The sequence below is a fragment of the Channa argus genome, chromosome 13 (assembly GCF_033026475.1).
Source record: "Channa argus isolate prfri chromosome 13, Channa argus male v1.0, whole genome shotgun sequence".
In the NCBI taxonomy this organism is placed as follows: domain Eukaryota; kingdom Metazoa; phylum Chordata; class Actinopteri; order Anabantiformes; family Channidae; genus Channa; species Channa argus.
In genome coordinates, this window is record NC_090209.1 from 9,355,461 (window position 1) to 9,374,363 (window position 18,903).

Genomic DNA, 18,903 nt, shown 5'->3' on the forward strand with positions numbered 1-18,903 from the left:
GGAGGCAGTTCTGAGGTAATGTTTGTCTCTGTCTCCCTTCAAGATAAACCTGTCATTAGAGGACTTACAAACTTGTCACATTATGACTGTGTTTTCCTTTTTATTTCTTGTCAGGGGAATTGGCCCAACTTGATGAGAACACAGATGATTGTGATCCAATGCTGTGCCTATGAGGAGCAGCACGGGAAAACCATTGATTCTGACGTCCTGTAGGGGGCGACCATTATTCTCTGTCATTAAACATTTTACCGACCTTCTTTCCTGATCCAAAATAAGGACAAAAGTGACTTTGTTATTCATTACAAGTCACCAGATATTATTGTGTAGCTCATAGTTTTTCTACAATGATATCTTTCTAGCTTCCCTGTTTATGAAATCAATCAATCAAGAAAAAATGTTTGAGTCACAGATGTTTTGGCCTGTTTGTGCCTCCAGGCGCAAATTACCTTTATTTCTAGTTACAGTACTTCTCAGTGTTGCAGATGCATATGTGTAAACCTGAGACATTTTCAATTCTGTTCACCTGTCTGAACCTTATTAAACTTGTGGGGGTTCATGACTTTAAGATATGGCAGCAAGTACTTTCTCTGTGAGCTGCATCACAGTTACTAGATGTCTTTGCATGTCTCCCACTGCTGCCTTTGAAGGCCTGCCACCTGCAGCAAGCTTCCACCTGTTATAGACTGCTGTGCTGCGGACATTTCCAGCTACCATTCCTCATGCTTCTCCATGTAGGAGTTGTAGCTCTCTTTCCAGTTTGTAACTCTGCAGCATTTGTATCACTAATGTTTAAGTTAATGTTTTCTTTCTTTCTTTACTCTTGTGAAACTGGCTTTTTTTTTAAGAACACACAGAGACACACTCTGTGTTGTTTTGTCTTCACCAGCTTGTTGCTAGCTGATGGGGCATTTAAGGCCTAAAAGCAAATCATTCCCCAGGAGTTTATAGGAGACCAGGAGCAGAGCTAAAGGAAGGAGTTCTTTAGCTCTGCTAGTGGTCAGAAAAATGTTTCCAACTAAATGCTTATCATTCTCAGTTTCCTGTATGTGCTGGATGAGCAGGTGCAATGTCTATAGTTGGTGACTATTTGCCCTATTATTTCAGGTAAGATATTTGATTTAACATTACCTATTCATCAGTTGTGAGTCATAAATCAAGCAACAGTGTTCTTTTTGCCATACATTCATACATATGGCAACTATGCAAACCAAAACACTATTTAGACATTTTATAATTTTTTTTTTTGTCCTTGCGGCTTATCCCGTGAGTTCAGAGATTTTATAAATACACACAAAAAATACTTGGATTCGGTGGCTCAACAACAACAACCTGAAAGCCTAGTCGTAGCATAGTACATCAGAGTCATGTCTTAACAACTTAAAATGATAAGTGAACACAACTACTCCCAATATTCTCCACTGTGTGCACTTCCTCTTCAGCCACTGATAATATCAGGTGGGCTTCAGAAGAGGAAAACAGTTTGACAGTTTTTGACGAAGGCTTTCACTGTAGGGCATCTTCATTTTCCGATTGCAGGTGTCTTCTCGGCAGAAACCACAAGCTCGGATCCTAAGAAGAAACACCTCCACTTCATGTGAGTTTCTGTCACAGCAGACCCGGCTTTGTTTGGCCTGTTCGCACTGTCACTAGACACCGATCCTTTTGAGGAGCGGTGATTTATGATGGAAGCGATCGCTGTGGTATCTGTGCCAGCTCACAAAGCCATGCTTTTGTCCCCTCTTTAGGAGTCGCAGGTGACATCAGATAATAGTCTAGGTCACATTTATGCTCTTCCCCCTGTGACAACTTCTATTTATGACTATGATAATCATAGAGGGGTTTTCCTTTCACTGAAATTACTTTCAGGCAGGGTCACTTTATTTGCTGCAAAAGAGTAAAAAATCTAAAGTCTGCTTGCCAGAAACCCTTTAGGCTGTTTGTCACTGTCTGGCACGTTATTGTGAGTCACTGCCCATTGAGGCTTAACTAGGCCAAGAGGAGACATTTACTGATGAATGGCCAGCCAAACGAAATGTCACCGGTGTTGCCTGCACTCAGTATTGCAAAGACAAAAACAGCAATATAACATTACAATGACAATAAATCACCATACTGTAGATATAAAGACTCAGTAAAATCATTAAAGGTGAGTGAAAGTGGAATTTTCTCGCCTTCAGTGCTCTCTTTATACCCGTTTCGCTTTTGTTCTATTCTTCATCCTATTACCATCACTAAAGCTGACCTCCGAGCAGAGTTTCCAGCTGTGTTCCCCTGCCCTACAGACAAACCTCTGACCCCACAGTGAACTATAGGATCATCTACCACTGTCACAGCCTCATCTACCACTGTCACTGAATAACCGCCACGACTCTGAGGTCATTCAGTGCACATTACTTGTTCAATTGAGTTGTTTTTTTTTCTCTCTTTGAGGAACTTGATGAAGATTGTGAATCCACTAATGGGGAAAAAGTGACGAATGGAAAACATTAAATATGTTTAGAGGAATTAGCAAAATCACCTGATATAGCAGACATCAGGCCTTTACCTTGTTTATAGCCAACACTGGCTATTATTTACAGGGAGTCACAGACATAACACTTCACACAAGTGCTTATTACAGTTCATGACATCAGTGTCATGAACTGTGTACACAATTAACCGTATGCAAACACCTGTTTGCCACACACAAATGGTAAATTGTGCAGAACATGTTTTCTAAATGTTGCTGTGGCGAAAGCTTGTCCCTTCAAAGTCTTTTCAGGAATATGCATTTCAATCCAGCATCAGGGAATGAAATGAAGATAACATGATTGAAAAGGTTAGTGGCACTGACTTCAAAACACTATTGTCACCAGCATTGTGGGATACATATCAAAAGAGGTACTTTCAGGTATCTTTTTACCTCTTTTGGGTTGAAGGTGAGGGTGTTTCCATATCTTGGCAAAGCATGAGTGGAGAGAGGGAGAAGATTAATGATATAATAGCTCTGACCACACGGTTTAGTTATTTAAACTGGCAGCATCAACTCAAATTGTTTCATGGCTTTCTGCAATGATACATTTAGGAGCGTGTCTGGACAGGTTACAAGATGCTAGAGGAGAGAATTCATTGCAACTCCCTCTGAACTATTCAGCCAAGAGACAGGAGCTTGGAAGCTATGACAGCATCAGTAAAGTACACTGAGAATGTTTACTTCCCATCAACTTGTTTGTGCACCTTTCCCGGTGACAGATTAAGACATTAAAAAACGAGATGTCAATGGCTTTGACTGATTCACTGATTGCTCAATATACAGATGGAATAGAGTAGGTGTGCTTGTAGTTTAATTTCAATATTCCGTCTATTCTCGATTAAAAGCTGTGAGATGAGAGCTTGTGAGGAGGAAAACTAAAGGAGACCTTGTAATGAACTAGCCATCTTATCACACCAATGAGAGACAATCAAATCCAGGAGAGAAGACGTCAGCTTCAGCTTCGTAAGGACAGAAGCGGCTGTCAGGTTAAGAGTTTGGCTGGCTGACTGTCATGACGCTGGATGAAGATCAGTGATATATCCTAAGCGTCTCTGAGTCTCACGAGGTTGTAGTGAGTTTAGTGTTTTTGTTCAAAACATCCCGTGTCAGGATGCCTGAGACGTCGGAGGATTACTGTAAGCTTAGCTCAGGTGACGTTGCCTGTGGAGGAGGGGGGACCAGGTATGAGGGTCCTCCATAGCCCTGTTCCAAACCACTCCAAAAACAAGGAAAAGTATCATATGGGGTGCTCAGATCATTTAAAGATACATTACACATCATCAAAGGCAGCTTTTAACATCCTCACTCAAAGTTGTTATTACCCCATTTCTCAGCATGCATTACTTTTCCATGATTACATATTTCGAGAGTTTTCAAAGGCAGGTTAAGTAGGCTGGTATGTTCATTGAAATCATCGTAAATGGCTCCTTCAAAATCCCCTAAGAGAGCTGATCCAGCCTGTGTTTTTACCTTAATGCCACTGACAATACCTTGAGGCAATTTGACCACTGTGTTTACGTGTAAAATCAGATAGACCATGGGAAGTCAGATAGACACTGTGAGGGCCAAACAGTTTTGGATCTCTCTTGTGGGGAGTGGATATTGTCGGCTATCTGTGGCTTCCATCACAGAGTCTCAAAGAGCACGCGGTTAAGAGAGTGCATGAATGAGCTTTGTGCTCATACAGTATCTCTGGAATCACATAAAGACAACCTTGTGCTCTGCAATTTACTGTGCAGCGCTCAGGTGCTTGTGCATGTCTGAACCAGAGGAAAAACAAAAGTATGACTGACATAATCATGTGTCAGAAGATTTATGGTCAGAGAGCGCGAAAGGGGGAGAAAAGCTGGAGAGCACATTTTCTTGCTCCTCCTCCTGCTTCAAATTATTGTCTTTAGTCCTGTCCACTTGTTTGAGTGAAATGTTGGAAACTGTTTAAACAGAATAGCTCACACACAGGGAGCCTTGAGGTCATGAAGGCTACTTTACTGTTATATTATGAGTCATTTCCTTGTTCACTGCCATATTTTTAGTATTTCTTAGGAATAATACAGTTTCTGTTTAATGTGTAAGTCTAATTCTGTAAGGAGCTCTCCTACAGACACAAACAGCATCTGAACCTATAGGACTGTTTAAAGAAATCTCATGCAAAATGTAATTAGGTGAGTGGGAAAAAAAGAAAAAAATACCAAAGGTCTGCATCATCCGTTTCATTTTAATTTGAACTATAAATCTCACCAGCGGTGCAGTCAAGGGCGATCTAATGATAAAACAGAAAGCAGAATGGGTCTTGCTTAAATATGTTTCAGGAGACTCATTGTTGGCATTGACGGTAGTTGCTGGCTTGAGCTCAGTGCCGGGCTGCCCTGATGTAACAGGTCATGGGAGCAGATAGGGAAGCTGTGGCAGGCCTCCAGCAATAACACAAGGAATGAGCCAGACTACCACCCGTAAATCTGCAGCAACTATCACGGGTGATGGGTGAAGGTGTGTGTTTGTGTGTCTGTGTGTTTTTATAAACAAAACTCTAAAGGGTATCGCAACCCCACTTCAGAGCAACATGGATATTACACCCCTGAACATCTTGGCATGGGCCTGCTCCTGTTTATGTGGAAACACACCTAAGAGTATAATTAGCATTTTAGTGATCCTGCAGGGTGTCTAACTTAGGCTGTGATATCAAAGAAGGTGGTATTTTGTGCTTGTGACTCAATGGGGATGAAGTGGCTCGGGCCTCTGAGTGGTGATGTTTTGCACCTGACATACTGCAGGTGGATTATCTGAAACAGTTGCCAAATGACGTTGGTTTTCTTTTTTTTCTTTTCTTTTTTTTTAATGGAAGGTTCTGTGATAAATAACAGCTGCTAAGGTTTCGTCAAATATATCTTTGTGATTAATCCACAGCAGAGGAACCTAGGGGCACCTTATAACCTTACGGGCCCCTCTGTCAATTTTTTCACACAAATGTGGAACTTTCTCCGTGCCTTTGCGATTGCTCCAAGTAAAAGTAAATAAGTAACGCATGCAAAAGACTTTTGTTTTGTTCGGGAAATAATGTGGTCTGCATTTTATTCACAAAACCCTAGTTTAGGTTTAACCAGAGCCTCTGTAGCAGCTGCCCTTTTCTTTTGCTTGAGTCTTTTGTATCAATATTATGAAAGCTGAAAGCTTTTGTCAGACAGATGAGCCTCTGTTATTATGTCCTTCACGCCCTTTTCTCTTTATTCTGGGCAGATTATCACTGCCAATGACACATGATACAGCTAATCTACTGTAAATTAAACCTCAATTCTCATGCGTCTCGGCTTGATCAATAGGCTGCTTTTTGGAAAAGCACACTTTACAATGAAAACACCCATGTGAAAATGCAGCACAGGTGAAAACTTTACAGGCAACGTATGTCAATCTCAGGAGATTATTGGGAGCAGGTTTTCCATCACCACCTCTGGGCCCGTCTCCTGACTGCACTTCCAGTCCGATGAGAGTGGAATCTGTAATGACTGTGGGTTTTAGCGTCGTTAACATTTCCCTGACACGTCGGCCGGCCTCTCTTGGAGACTGCCCTGCATTTTCTCTGCTGCGCTGGTGTTGTTGTAGCAACTAGCGGCCTGGGAGTGAATGAAGCAGATGTGCAAGTCATCTATCACCCGACAGCTCCCACTCCCCCAACTGAGCAAGTCATCACTGTGACAGTCTGCCCAACCAGTCTCATCAATTACCCTGGTACCCTACCATTAGAGCACAAACCCTTTTCTCCTTTGGACACATTCAGCTGCTTGGCAGTCTGCACGATGGGTCCTCAATTAATTCTGAATAACTTTCCCCTCTCAAAACCTGTGTCTCTTTCTGTGGCTGCATATTGCACGCATTGTACTTGTAGGATAAGCCCTTTGAGAGCTGGTGGTGGCCATATAATATTTGAAAACATTTATCTTTATTTTATGAGCAGCGCCTGACAATGAGACAAACCACAACACAACTTCTATTAATAAACATTTAGTTTTATGTTCATTCGAAAGTCAAAGTAATGACTCAATCAGTTCACTTATTCTCATTTAATGAGCAATTAAAGTAATTTATGGCATAATAGTTAAACAGCTCCACTGCTACGGTGGATTATGGCCATAAAATGTTGAGAACAACAATTTTTACATGATTTTTGACTGTCAATATACAGCACATTAAAACTGCTTAAATATGCAACTATTGCCTAGGCTCTTTCTTTGTGGCGTAGCATTTTATTTGTTTATTCTTTTGTTGTAATCGGGGTGAGATTTGATGTATAAAAGAAGCAATAATGGAAAGCATGTCTTGTTAGTGTTATTCTGTTCCTGTATTGCATCAGTAGTAGTCATGAAATGCAGTAAACAAAGATGTGTGAACACAGGCACATACAAACAGTTTCTATCACTTACAATATACAACCATGGCAGTGACAGCAACAACTCACAGGGCTTTTAATAACAGGTGTCACGGTCAGAACTTGACACTAAATATGCAAAAGATATAAATAAGACATTCATATAAAAATAGGCTTTTACAAAATATACTCTATTAACCAATATTTACCAAAAGTGGAAATTGTGCCCATGTTTTCCATCAGTGAAGAAGTCTGGTTAGGCTAAATCACTGTGAAGTGAGTGATGCCACTGAAGACAGTCAGTAGAGTGTACAGCCTTCTACCTCAACAAGTGGGATTCTCTAGACTAGCAGCAAACAGAGGGAGGACAAACTCATGAGAAGGTCAGAAGGTCAATGTGTGTAGCCTACAGCAGTTTCATCTGGAATGGCATTATCTACAGGAGCCCACATTATTCCAGACAGGTTCAAATCCAGTGTGTTAACACCTTACACATTTTGATTGATTTAAGAAACTAAAAGCTCCCCACATTTTGTTACTTTTGATCCAAAATGGACAAAATCAGTAGTTTTTTTAATAGAATAAATTAATATTAATTATATTCATTCTCTTAATACAGTATGTTAAATATTCTAAATGGTTGCGTCATTTCATCTGTGCATACAGAGTGATAACTACGGCAGTGTGTCCTGCCCAGCAATCACATTCACTTAGCAAAGTCCAAACTGTTAAAATATAAAAACATGTCCATATAGCTTAAAGTCCTTTTATTCTTTGGTGACTCACACTGTGGTCACCCAGGGAACAGCTTTTCCCCAGAAAGCGTTTTTCACACTGTTCCCACGCTGCATCCCAGTCTGAAAAGAGGGGTGAAGAGCTTTGTGTGCAAAAGAGTGATGACATCCCATCTTCCGCTTACAGCATGGTACAGTCGTGTATAAAAGTCTGCAACATCAACCTTTTTGCAATGTGTAACCGTTCCAGTTTGTCCATGACAACACAAAGACATGAACACACGCACTCACATACAATGTCACATTGACCATTCAATAAATATCCTCATTTGCATGTGTACACCTCTGTCCTCTCACTACAGGTGTTGCATTTAACATAGCAGCACCACAGGAACTTGCAGTTGCACTGCCAGACGCGGGAGTACTGGTGCGTGTTGTACCCTCGACCGCAGCACATCAAGTCACAGCCACTGATGTGCTGCATCATAGTCTTGTTGCAGACCCTGCCCTGTGTCCCCAAGCTGCCTGTCAGAGGGTCCGCCTCACAGTAGTTAGGTGACTTTTCTATGTACACCAGGTCTGTATCCATGGGCTTCCTGTAAGAGTAAGGCTTCTTGATCTTAAGGAATTTAGGCCGCTTGTTGCGACTGGCTTTCACTGCTTCTACGTGCACTGCATGGGCATATTTCTCCTTGAGAATGTAGCCCAGCTCGCGAAACTTGGGAAGTGTAGTCCAGCAGGTTTTAGTGGTGCAGGAGCCTGAGACACCATGACACTTGCATTCCAGTCGCATATTCTTCTCCAGGACCTAGATGCACAAAAACAACTTAGTAATGTAGTAGCAAATGAAAACTGTAAAAACTGCCTGTTGCTCTCATAGATGGGTTAATAACAGTTGACTATAATAATGATTTCACTGGTTCCTCTGTTAGAGTAATGTAATTGTGTAGTATTTTGCAAAATGTCGCGTGAATCAAAATGCAGGTAAAGTCCACATATTCTAAAACTGGATGTACTTCAATCCACATTTCAACTCTTGCACTCTAAGGCAAGTGACAAATGTGCAACCTAATATCAATGTGACTGACAAATACTCTATGGTTGGGGATTAAATACAGCCCCACCACATAGCAGTGTGATACCGTATACACAGAAGCCAAAATAATGTATCAGATTTCAGAGTCTGTGTGTAGATACTACACAGTGAGTGACTGTACAACGTGCTGAGTGACAAGGATTACTGCTAAACCCTGAACTGATGACAATGAGAAGTACCATTGACTCGAACTGGAATTTTCGTTAGCATCAAGGTCAATTGCAATTTCCTGCTGCTAAAATGCTAAGTGTTTCATACGGATATGGTCTCCAGAAACCATTGACAAGATATTTATGCATCTGTGTTCTTGTCAAGTAAACTGTAACAATAAAATCCCAAACCAGACAAGCAAACAAGGAGCAAAAAAGAGCTTTTCCCTGAGCAAACCACTTCATAAAACCCTTGGCTTCCATTCCCTAATCCATCAGTTGTTCTGTGACCAACACTTGTGACAGCTTTTGTGTGGATGTCTTCGACCAGCGCGCTGTGAACAGTGCTCCTGCACAGTGTCACTGCTTTCGATTAGCATAAATAAAGGAGGAGGGGTGGATAACTCTCACAACAGAGAGTCTATTTGTTAGCAGAATGAATGGTAAGAAATGAAAATTGTACAAATTTAAAATCTATGAGTGTAGTCTTTTCCCCGTGAGGCAATTTAGCTGTCGAGATAAGCACATTTGAATTCATAGACCTGAAATGCATGTAGAAAATGATCCGCTTGGCACAACTGGGTGCGAGGAGGCTTTTCAGCCACTGTGTTGGACGTGTTAGTTGTGTGAATCAGGCTACTTTGGCACAGAGGGACAGAGAGAGAAAGGATATGAGTTAACTTGGGCAAAGTTGCTTCTTTATTCTCACTTTAGCTGTTTGGCACATTATTCCACTCATCTTTAACCTCTAGACTTACTGGAGTCTCTTTGTTGCTTTACGCTCTGTATCCTGCTGCCATGCATGCAGAAAAGCCATGGAAAGAGCAGGTGGACACATCACGAAAACGATCCCTTCCTGCTAATTTTGCCTTCATTTCATTACTGTTGCTTCGCTTTCAGTTTTATGTTGTAATGCCCTTTACAAGGTTCTGTTTATTTTTTATTTTGTGGCAGTAAGCAAAGACAAATGTACGATGAATAATAAATTTGACTTAATGAAAATTGGTGACTGAATAACTCAGACCCACATTGCTGTGCCGGTGCACAGCATATAACTTCGCTCCTCTACAGAAACAGAGCACATGGTACGCAATGATGAAAAAACTTTGTAACGTAACAATAAACACCTCTGCAGGGCATGTACAAGCACATTGCACCTGATGTGGGTTTATGATATTAGAGAAACTGTACACTTTCCCAATGCAGCAAAGTATGTGGGGGTACTGGCTTAATGGTAAATTGTCAATCTGTTTCCAGAGCAGAGATCTGGGTTGTAATCAAACCCTTCCACTGAGACATCTCTTTCCCTAAAAGGAAGCTTTTATTCCGCTGCCTGTGTGTTCTTGGCCCCGTTGCTCTGGTCACTGGCACACCACTGCATAGTAAGGACTGTTAACAAGAACCTAGACCAGCAACCATCACATTTAAGCCTCAGAGTCTTGAAAGACTCTTTGGTGGAAACTGAAGAACATATTCCTGGGATATTTTCCATAATCTTTAAATTTATACAAAGAGACATAATTCCCTTACTACACTTACCTTGCGTCCCACATCATTATTGTGGAGGTTCATCAGTGTCCTCGCGTTCTGTTTGACTTCCCGAGCATCAATAAATACTTTGGAGAAGCCCAGGCCGTAGCTTATGTCTGCAGAGCAGCCTCCCCACTTCCAGCCTTGATCTTTACTGTAGAACCCCTGTTTCTCCTTGTCACAGCTACAATCACTCAGGTTTCCCTGTGTACACGCGGCAGTAATGGCATGGGCCACCCCTGCTGCGATGATGGCATAGGTGAATGCAGCCTCTTTACTGCCTAGGAAAGGAGAAAACAAACGGCGATTAATAGAATGTAGCAGGTAAACGTTTAGATTTTGTCAAAATAGATTGTGTATTTTCTCGATAGGATAAAGGAAATCTAACAATTATGTAAAAGGTATTTATTAAAGGAAAAAGAGATTTAATATTAACTGTGTGTGCTTACATCACAGTATCACTGACATGTCACCTAAGGGCTGCGGTGTTGGGAAATTTGACCTGGAAACTGTCCTGTCCATGAACCAAAATGGCTGCAGGCGGCACAGACAGCAAAGCAGTTTGAATAAGAGGGTTGACAGCGAGGAAGGGCTATTGATCTGCACAGAAACTGTCTCGTTCTCTGCAAACTTATGCAGGACTGAAATCAGAATCTTCTTCCTGCAGTTATCTCACCCAAGTCTACCTAACAAATCATTTACACGCACACTCAGAAATATCGACAATAACTAAAGGCTAATCTGACAGGACTCATAGACAGAAATCGAAACAAAGTGAGATATTAAGCAAAGAAAGAAATAAACACTACGTAGAGTAAGGCTAATATTTTTTCTTTAGAGGCCTTCATCAAATGAAACAAACTTTTTTCCACCAAACACAATACGAAAACAGACCATAATGCATTGAACATGCACGTTCATAAAGATGACCAGCAAATGGCATATTTTAATTTTCAGATCTGTGAGTAAATATCAAGCCAACAGAAAATTGATGGTTTCAAAGCGCATCATATCTATGTGTAAATAAACTCCTCTTGTCTTTGTTTGTTCAAAACAAACATCATACATTCTTTGTGCTTCCTCTTGCCACCCGGTTCACTATGTAAAGCTGCCATGTTTTTGATAACCATCTTGGCTGTGTGCCCTTCCCATTAAAAAAAAAAAAAAACCTCATATTGAGGCATCAATTATGTTGACGTTTTTATAGACTGAGTGGGCTCCAAGCCAAAAAAGAAGGTGTGCCAGTGCACGCTGTTGTTAATTTTTCCCCTGCAGTTCTGAGTGCATGGGTTCACCCCAAGAGATGGTATGAGAGATGGAAGAAGGTGGACAAAAAAAAAATAAAAAAATAAAAAGCCTGTATAAACTGAACTAGGAGTGCCAGTTCACTGTTCCTGTGCCATCTTCATTTTTCTTTCATCTCACAATGTCATTAACAGCCTCTTTATACAAACCTCTCCTCCCGGCAGCTTAGCACAACTGCAAATTTCAAGGAAAAACATAGCTGAAGACTTAAAATCCTAAATCGCTAAATGCTGATGCACTTTCCATTGACCAGCAGGTCAATCCTCCTTTAACTTAAAAAAAAAAAAAAAAAAAACAATTGCAGGCTGCAGAGCTTCACTTGGCCTAGGCATTAACAATGGCTTTCATTTCGAACTATTCGCCTTCTATGCTAATCTGATCAGTGAAACCAATCTATTTGGTACGGCTGTCCATGCCATAGACCAGAAGACCTCAGCTGGGAACCAAGACCAAGATTGTGGTCTAAAACAACTCATTCATAAAGGAACACACTGCCAAACACCACAGCTTTCACTTCAGCAGCATGAAGAGATAATCCTTTCTTTCCAATAGTAGCCGGCACTATGGCTCAAACAGATGGTCCAAGCTATGTGGACTATATGTACAATTTTTGAGTTTTGTTTTATTTTATTAACTCGGGGTGGAGTAAGACCTATTAATACATACAATTTTTTAATTATTCTTTTATCAAAAATGTTGTATAATCCACCTCTGTGGTTATCGAGCTCTATTGTTAGGCAAAATATCATTAAATGTTCTTAATTCTAGCAATAAAATGTGGCAGTCAATAGTCAGTCTTTAGTTCTCCTTTGAAATAGTCAAAACACAAGTCACAGAATTGCAGCCGTGATTTCAGCTTTTCATGAAATTCAGACTTTTGACTCAGCATGGGAAACTTGAATTTATTTCTCTAATTTTGTACTTTCGAGTTCAGCTTTCCTTTTGGCTTTTGCCCACTGTAACTTATACCCGTGGTAAGCTCTACATCTTTACAGTGGGAGCCACAGCACCCATCACTAGACAGGATAAAGACCAGTGAAAATGTGTCTCCAGAGAATCTGCCGGGATGAAAAGAAAGGCTGTCAACATTCACAAGAGCTTTGTTACAGTGCTGGCTTCAGATACCTTTTATACATGCTTAGAAAGCTCCACTGAATGAAAAGTCTGGAGAAGAACTAGGTCTGATGTAAAAGACACTGGTTCCTTATGGATCCTCTATACTGCGGAAAATAAAATACAGATGACAATTTAAGATTCACTTAAAATCAAGTGCACTAGCTAAATATTTTTTCTTGGACATAATGAGTGGAAGTCAAGGTCATAACTTTATGAAAATATTTGCACAGCATGCGGTAGGTCTAGATTTAATTTCTTTACGCTGTGAAGAAGCGCTGGGATTTTTTTTTTTAAACCAGTGATATGACTTGTTTTTAAGGGAATTGCAAAAGGATGGAAGGTAAAGACTGCGTGCATTTTGAGCGCAACGCGCACACATGCTTATGGAGAGATTACATATTTCGAATCTTAGTTTTATGGTTGAAAAAAAAACTGTTTTAATTTGTAAACAAACGTTAGCAGACAGCAACATACCCACTTTCAACTCTTTTCCGAAGACTGTCCTCTCTCCAAGTGCAGAGCAGTTCCAGCGCCCGTTTTTAAACTGAAACTGACACTCGTTGATGCCCATTTGGGCTCCCTCTCCGATGACGATAATGGCATCGGGGCGACTTTGGCAGATAATCCGTTGTCTGGGGGCCAGACCGGGGATCTTGTTACAGATTATGCTCGCACCTAGGGCCACCACCGACGAGAAGCCACTGCGAATGGAAGATGCACATTACTGAGAAAAAGAAGCCAACAAGCACTTGAATTTTTAATATTTGGGTGTGTTGACTTCCTTTTCACTTTCACCCTACATTTAAATTAATCACTTATCAGCATTATCTGGCTTTGGTTTATCAAGTCAAATCCAAATATTTAGTGCTTTTTTTCTTGGATACGGTTTGAACACTAAAATGCATTCCCAAATTATGTATTTAATCGTAGAAAAAAATCTCTAAGAGACGTGGGCTTATGTGCATAAAACACATTTTTAACGTTACAATCTGCAGATAGCCCGTAAAAGGAGTTTTACTATGTTTTAAAGATATAATGAAGGAAGTGATAAGCCTGCAGTTACCATGAGTCGAGCTGTGATAAGTTTACGCTCTTTACCAAGCATTTTATCAGCATTTATTAAAATCTACTACTTTCTTTGGAGCAAACACGGGATACAATGTGCGTTTTCGACGGGCCATCAGATAAAAAAAGATCTTCTTTTGGGCTGGTTTATGACGCACAACTAACTAATGAGAGGTGGTTGAATAAACGCAGCTCACCCAATTTTCAAATAAACAATTCCTAGACAAAGTAGAACTCTTAAAATCCAGCGTCGCGTTCTCCGACTCATTGCGGCCCCGCTCTCAGTTTCATGCAACGATTTGTAGAGCTGATGAATAACTCTGTTTGCTTATTCTCCGATCGATCCCAGCCCAGGTAACTCCAAAGGAATTCCAAAAGGACGAAAAGCATCAAACGCCAGTTCACCTCGGAAACTTTTACAAATTGTCGGCTAGGGTGTCATCCAAACTCCCTTTACGTGGCCCCCGTTCGCTGGGCCCTCCTGTCATTGCGAGGGTGTCACAGGTAACCCTTGGGGTGAGCAAGTGCGATTATCTCTTTCTCACAGTTCCTCTGCTACCCGCAGGTCTTGGCTATATATCTGGCTCATCTATCTGGGGCGTGTTCACAGGAGACATGGGGCCCTGGTGAAGAATCCCGCCAGGGCTGATCTCAAGACACACGCAAATATTCCTTTCCACGATCGCCACAAAAGCATGCAAGGTAATAAGGTTAAACCAAGACAAGTGACGTGCACTGATTTTTTTATTTTATTATGAAATTAATTATTATGAAAGCATAAACTCGGACTGGTTGATATGATCTCCACTCGCTCTGGTAAAAGTTGGTTACATTACTTTGAAATGTATGTATGTCTATAATCTATGTAACTTGTTTTGTCATGTTTAAAAGTTAACTTCATCCACGTCTCACCTGGTGCGCGTCACCCGTAGTGCGTCTTTGTGCGCTTTGCTTCATCACCTACCTTTTATCATGGCGACATCTGCTGGTTGAAAAGATGCTTTGCACAGAAAACGCTTAAGAAAAACGTTCCCCATTGTCCCTGGGCTCTTACCGTAGCTGGTTTAAAGTTGGTTAGTACCGTATTTTTTCACATACGGTAGACAGATCATTGCTTAGAGGGTGCAGGATTATTGCTATGACTATGGATCCACATCACCCGAGCTTGATTAATGATTGCCTTATTCAAATTTTTACTTTCCTGTCCGAGGACGATTTAATCAGCGTCTCAACAGTGTGTAAGGTAAGGAGTGTTCAACATGCGGAAGTATCTGAGGGACCAGCCCATGACGAACGAAATCGTTCATAAAACTGCGTGACTTGTGTTTGAATCCAAATATATATATATATATATATATATATATTTTAGGACTGGTATGAAGCCGCAGAGACTCCTTGGTTATGGAGGTGAGCTGTCTTCACTTTCATTTTTAGTTGTAAAGCGTCAATACACGGGCTCCTATATATATAAAGATTATTATAATGTGTCGTGATAGGAGGATGGAGTAGTGAAGCCCAAAAATTCAAATAAAACCTATAACATCCCAAATCTGTGGCTGCGCTCAGGAGGAAGTGTCTGCAACGCTGGAGCTTCTGTAACCTTGCTGTGTTGGGGAGTGAACATGTCAATCACTCGTGGAAGAGATACTTCCTGCGACGTTCCCACTTAGAGATGAAGATGACGAAAGGCCAGTCAGGAGGTTACACCTGCTATAGCCTACGGGGACACACTGGTAGGCGTTGTGTCATATCTCCCTCACACAGGAACGTGCTTTTTCTTCATATGTCTCATCTCAGTTTTATATCTGATATGTGCGTCCGTCCATCAGGTAGGGTGGTGGGCTTGGTGTACCTGCAGGGGAATTCATCCCAGAACCCTGACCTCTGGAACAGCTGTCCCACAGTCTGCAGTGCTTCTACTGATGGTACAGTCCGAGCGTGGAACATCCAAAATGTCAGTGCAAAGCTGTTTGCATCACCGTGCACTTAAAGGACATGCTGTTGCTGACTCACCAAATACATTATTAGTTATATCTACCTTCAATTATTAACAAATAGATGACTTATTTTATTACAAATACCACCTCATAAAACAAGTGCCACATGCTTTTCCTTCTTATAAGTCCATATCAAAACATTAGACAATAAAGTTTTTATTTATGTTGTGCCATGAAGCAGACTGGACAGGGAGTGTGACAGTTTTCAGACAGTTATTTTATGCACAAAAGCTGTGATATAAACTGAACTTGTTAGTCGAAGCCACAAAGGTGCAGATTTTTTTTAGAGTAGGCCCATTTGTTGTGGTCTAAATAGCAGTAGAGTGCAATATGAAATGCACCTCATCAAGGTATTAAGCTAACGCAGCAGTATTTTCTCCTCGCAGGGTACACTCCTGTGGTGCAGTCCTACGCAGAGTCCTTTGACAGAGATTGTGTGTGATGAATTGCATGAGGTTGTGATCACTGCAGATTCCACAGGTGTCATTAAGACCTGGCAAAGCCAGACTGGTCAGGAGGAGGCCTCCTTTTCCACTGCATCGCCACACTGTACATTACTCCAATACAATATCAACAATGATTGGTTTTTGACTGTAAGTAACCCCAGAATTTCCTGGTGTCAGATGTGAGTTTTTGTTTCTCTCTAGTAAAGAACAACGTGCTTCTCATATTCTCTGCCAGGTTGGAACCAGCCAGGGATCTGTGTGTACACTAGCTGATTCAACTTTGACTAAAAAGTCCAGCATAATGGTGTGTGACACCTTTAAAGTCAACATCCTCTTAGTTTCACCTGACAAGAAATGGATCGTGGCTGGAACCAAGGACAACAGTGATTTAAGTCCAAAGGTATTTCTTCTTGTCATTGTCAGCTTGGCTTTGTATTTGTGTTTCTTGCTCTCATCTGTGTGTTTTCCCTTAAAACATCACCTCTGTGCAAATGAAACTGTGGTAAAATAGGTCACAGATAAGAACAATGAAACATTAATACACAATTTGAAGATTTCTGTGCGTTTGGTTTGTTGCCAGGTGATTTATACTGAAAGTCTGACTCATCCCTCTGAAGGTGAAGATCCTCTGTGTCAGTCTGTACCAGTCACTGGGTGCCAGGCCGCTGTCTTCATACCCACCCAGCCTGCCAGACTGGCCATCATCTACCACAGCCAGCACTCAAACAACAAAGCCCTCACTGTCTTTGATGTCAGCATTAAAAAAACTAAGTACAAGTCAGAGATACAGGGTGAGGATGGAGAAATTTGCAGAATGATTAGTAATAGACTTTAGATCTGATACGGAGTATCATGTTTGCCATTAGAAATCAAATGGTGAATCATTCCAAGAAAATCAAATTCTAACTGCAGATGCTGTTGAAAGCAGCTGCAGGTTAGAAACCATTGAATTTGATCTATTCATCCTTGTGTATGTAGCTTATTACTGTGAATGGCCGACATGCCATTACTTCAAGAAACATCCAGTACAACAACACTGTCTGCAATAGTGAGAGTTCAGTAAAAATATTTTCCTATCTTAAATACTATTTTTAGTGTCAGCTAAATGAAAGAGCCAGGGTTTGTTTCTAGACTCAATATTATTCAGCAATGTTCAGTGGCATCCTGAGAAATTAATCAAAAGAGGATTTCCCCACTGACAGCAGCCTCAGATGCCTTTTACAAGATGCCTTTTCAATATCCAAACAAAGTTGAATAACCAAATTCCCAAATCAGATTTGCCTCAGTGGACTTTACATTTTTTTAACTTTAGTTTTCATGACTACAAAACCTGTCATTCTCAGTTTTACTATTTTTTTTAAATACACATATATCATATAACTCACAGTTAAATGCAACAAGTTCACACCAGTTGTGTGTTTTGTCATTCTGGCAAATGTAGTAAATTAAAATGTCAAAGTGGGAAGGACTGTAAATAACAACTTGCCACCAGAAAAAAAAGACTTTTACCATTATAAATTTGACATGAACTGGTATGTTTGTCTTCTCGTCGTAGTCCAGCAGGTGGAGTCCTTCCCCTTGACACTGAACACCTGGTCCCCAAACATCCTTTTAGAGGCAAGGGACAGCAACTGCTTAGTGTTGGCAGCCGACAAGGAGCTGTGGGTGTATTCTCTGAAAGGAGCCCTCCTTGCTAGCTTCAAAGAGCATACTATGCCCATCTCTTCTATATGTTTGGTAGGCTGTTTTCCTATTTGCAATTTCCCATATGTTCTTTGTTTTTTACTATACAAAATGACGTCTGTACAAATTGCAACTTAGGTTAAATGCCTGAAGATGACCAATTTGTTGCTAACATTCACAGGACAGCTTTCGTGTAGTGACAGCATCCCAGGACCTCTCCTTACGAGTAATGATATGGAAAAATGACGGAGACCATGGGTTGACTCTAGAGAGCAGATACCACTTACTGGGAGGCTCACACACCATGTCCAGGTAATGTATGCTCTATTAACAGCAGCCAAGTTTTCATCCACTGTGACTCACAATGCATTCCATTACTGACAGCCTGAAAAACTAATTTCAAACTAATTTCTCTGTATGTAAAAATATATAAATGTCACTTGATACTTTATCTTTATATTCCCTTAATCTACTAATCTTGTTATCTCTGTTCTGTGTTCCAGAGGGTTCACTCATGTGGCCTGTAACTACTCCAGCATTGTGGCGTCAACAGAGGGCAAAGATGGGAAAGATGTCTTAAAAGCTTATTCTTTCACCAGCTGAGCATCGCTGACCCACTGGAAGGAAGACATTTTGCTTTTGCTTTCATATACTGCATGCTTATAATAGTGAGGGTCAATGGTAACAAACACTGTGCGATACAAGATGCTTGCTGAGAAACTATTCTATGGCTTTGCTTCTAAAGCTAAAAAAGGTCAGCGTTCATTGTGCTGAACATAAGGTGTAATGTGATGCAAATATTTTCTGCTCACCGGTTCTTTAAAATGTTATCTCCACTTTCTACAGAGGCAAAATAACACTAAGGCAAGACAGTTATGTATTGGTGTATTAATAAACCATGTACCGTTAT

General features: G+C 40.8%; 2 protein-coding genes across 7 annotated transcripts; one reads left to right on the plus strand and one right to left on the minus strand.

The window, feature by feature from the left end:
- Window positions 1-6,577: 6,577 nt before the first annotated feature.
- LOC137139738 (protein Wnt-7a) lies at window positions 6,578-15,010 on the minus strand. Of its 2 annotated transcripts, none has more exons than XM_067527419.1 (4): window positions 14,922-15,010; window positions 13,277-13,503; window positions 10,391-10,662; window positions 6,578-8,414 (listed from the first exon to the last, which is right to left on the minus strand). In XM_067527419.1, the coding sequence occupies exons 2-4, from the start codon at window positions 13,371-13,373 to the stop codon at window positions 7,932-7,934; spliced, it is 852 nt and encodes a 283-aa protein (XP_067383520.1). In that variant the 5' UTR covers window positions 13,374-13,503; window positions 14,922-15,010; the 3' UTR covers window positions 6,578-7,931. The 2 variants fall into 2 exon arrangements, with proteins under 2 accessions (XP_067383520.1, XP_067383519.1); XM_067527418.1 differs by lacking the exon at window positions 14,922-15,010 and adding an exon at window positions 14,065-14,757 and having other exon boundaries at window positions 6,580-8,414.
- On the plus strand, window positions 14,907-18,902 carry fbxw12 (F-box and WD repeat domain containing 12). Of its 5 annotated transcripts, none has more exons than XM_067527414.1 (10): window positions 14,907-15,110; window positions 15,237-15,274; window positions 15,434-15,600; window positions 15,697-15,821; window positions 16,251-16,457; window positions 16,546-16,710; window positions 16,928-17,101; window positions 17,871-18,047; window positions 18,175-18,305; window positions 18,497-18,902. In XM_067527414.1, exons 1-10 carry the CDS (start codon window positions 15,006-15,008, stop codon window positions 18,594-18,596), a joined length of 1,389 nt encoding a protein of 462 aa, XP_067383515.1. In that variant the 5' UTR covers window positions 14,907-15,005; the 3' UTR covers window positions 18,597-18,902. The 5 variants fall into 5 exon arrangements, with proteins under 5 accessions (XP_067383515.1, XP_067383518.1, XP_067383514.1 ...); XM_067527413.1 differs by having other exon boundaries at window positions 14,909-15,110; window positions 16,891-17,101; window positions 17,866-18,047; XM_067527415.1 differs by having other exon boundaries at window positions 14,913-15,110; window positions 15,364-15,600; window positions 16,891-17,101; window positions 17,866-18,047.
- The last annotated feature ends 1 nt before the right edge of the window (window position 18,903 follows it).

Excerpts from the sequence above, each read along its gene's own strand:
- fbxw12 (XM_067527413.1), top strand. The coding sequence starts at position 15,006 with ATGACTATGGATCCACATCACCCGAGCTTGATTAATGATTGCCTTATT. Across the intron at positions 15,111-15,236 it reads GCGTCTCAACAGTGTGTAAG|GACTGGTATGAAGCCGCAGA; the intron begins GTAAGGAGTGTT and ends TATATATTTTAG. Across the intron at positions 17,102-17,865 it reads GTACAAGTCAGAGATACAGG|TCCAGCAGGTGGAGTCCTTC; the intron begins GTGAGGATGGAG and ends TTCTCGTCGTAG.
- LOC137139738 (XM_067527418.1), bottom strand. The coding sequence starts at position 14,135 with ATGAGTCGGAGAACGCGACGCTGGATTTTAAGAGTTCTACTTTGTCTA. Across the intron at positions 13,504-14,064 it reads ATTGTTTATTTGAAAATTGG|TGGCTTCTCGTCGGTGGTGG; the intron begins GTGAGCTGCGTT and ends TTCCATTCGCAG. Across the intron at positions 8,415-10,390 it reads ATAATGATGTGGGACGCAAG|GTCCTGGAGAAGAATATGCG; the intron begins GTAAGTGTAGTA and ends TTGTGCATCTAG.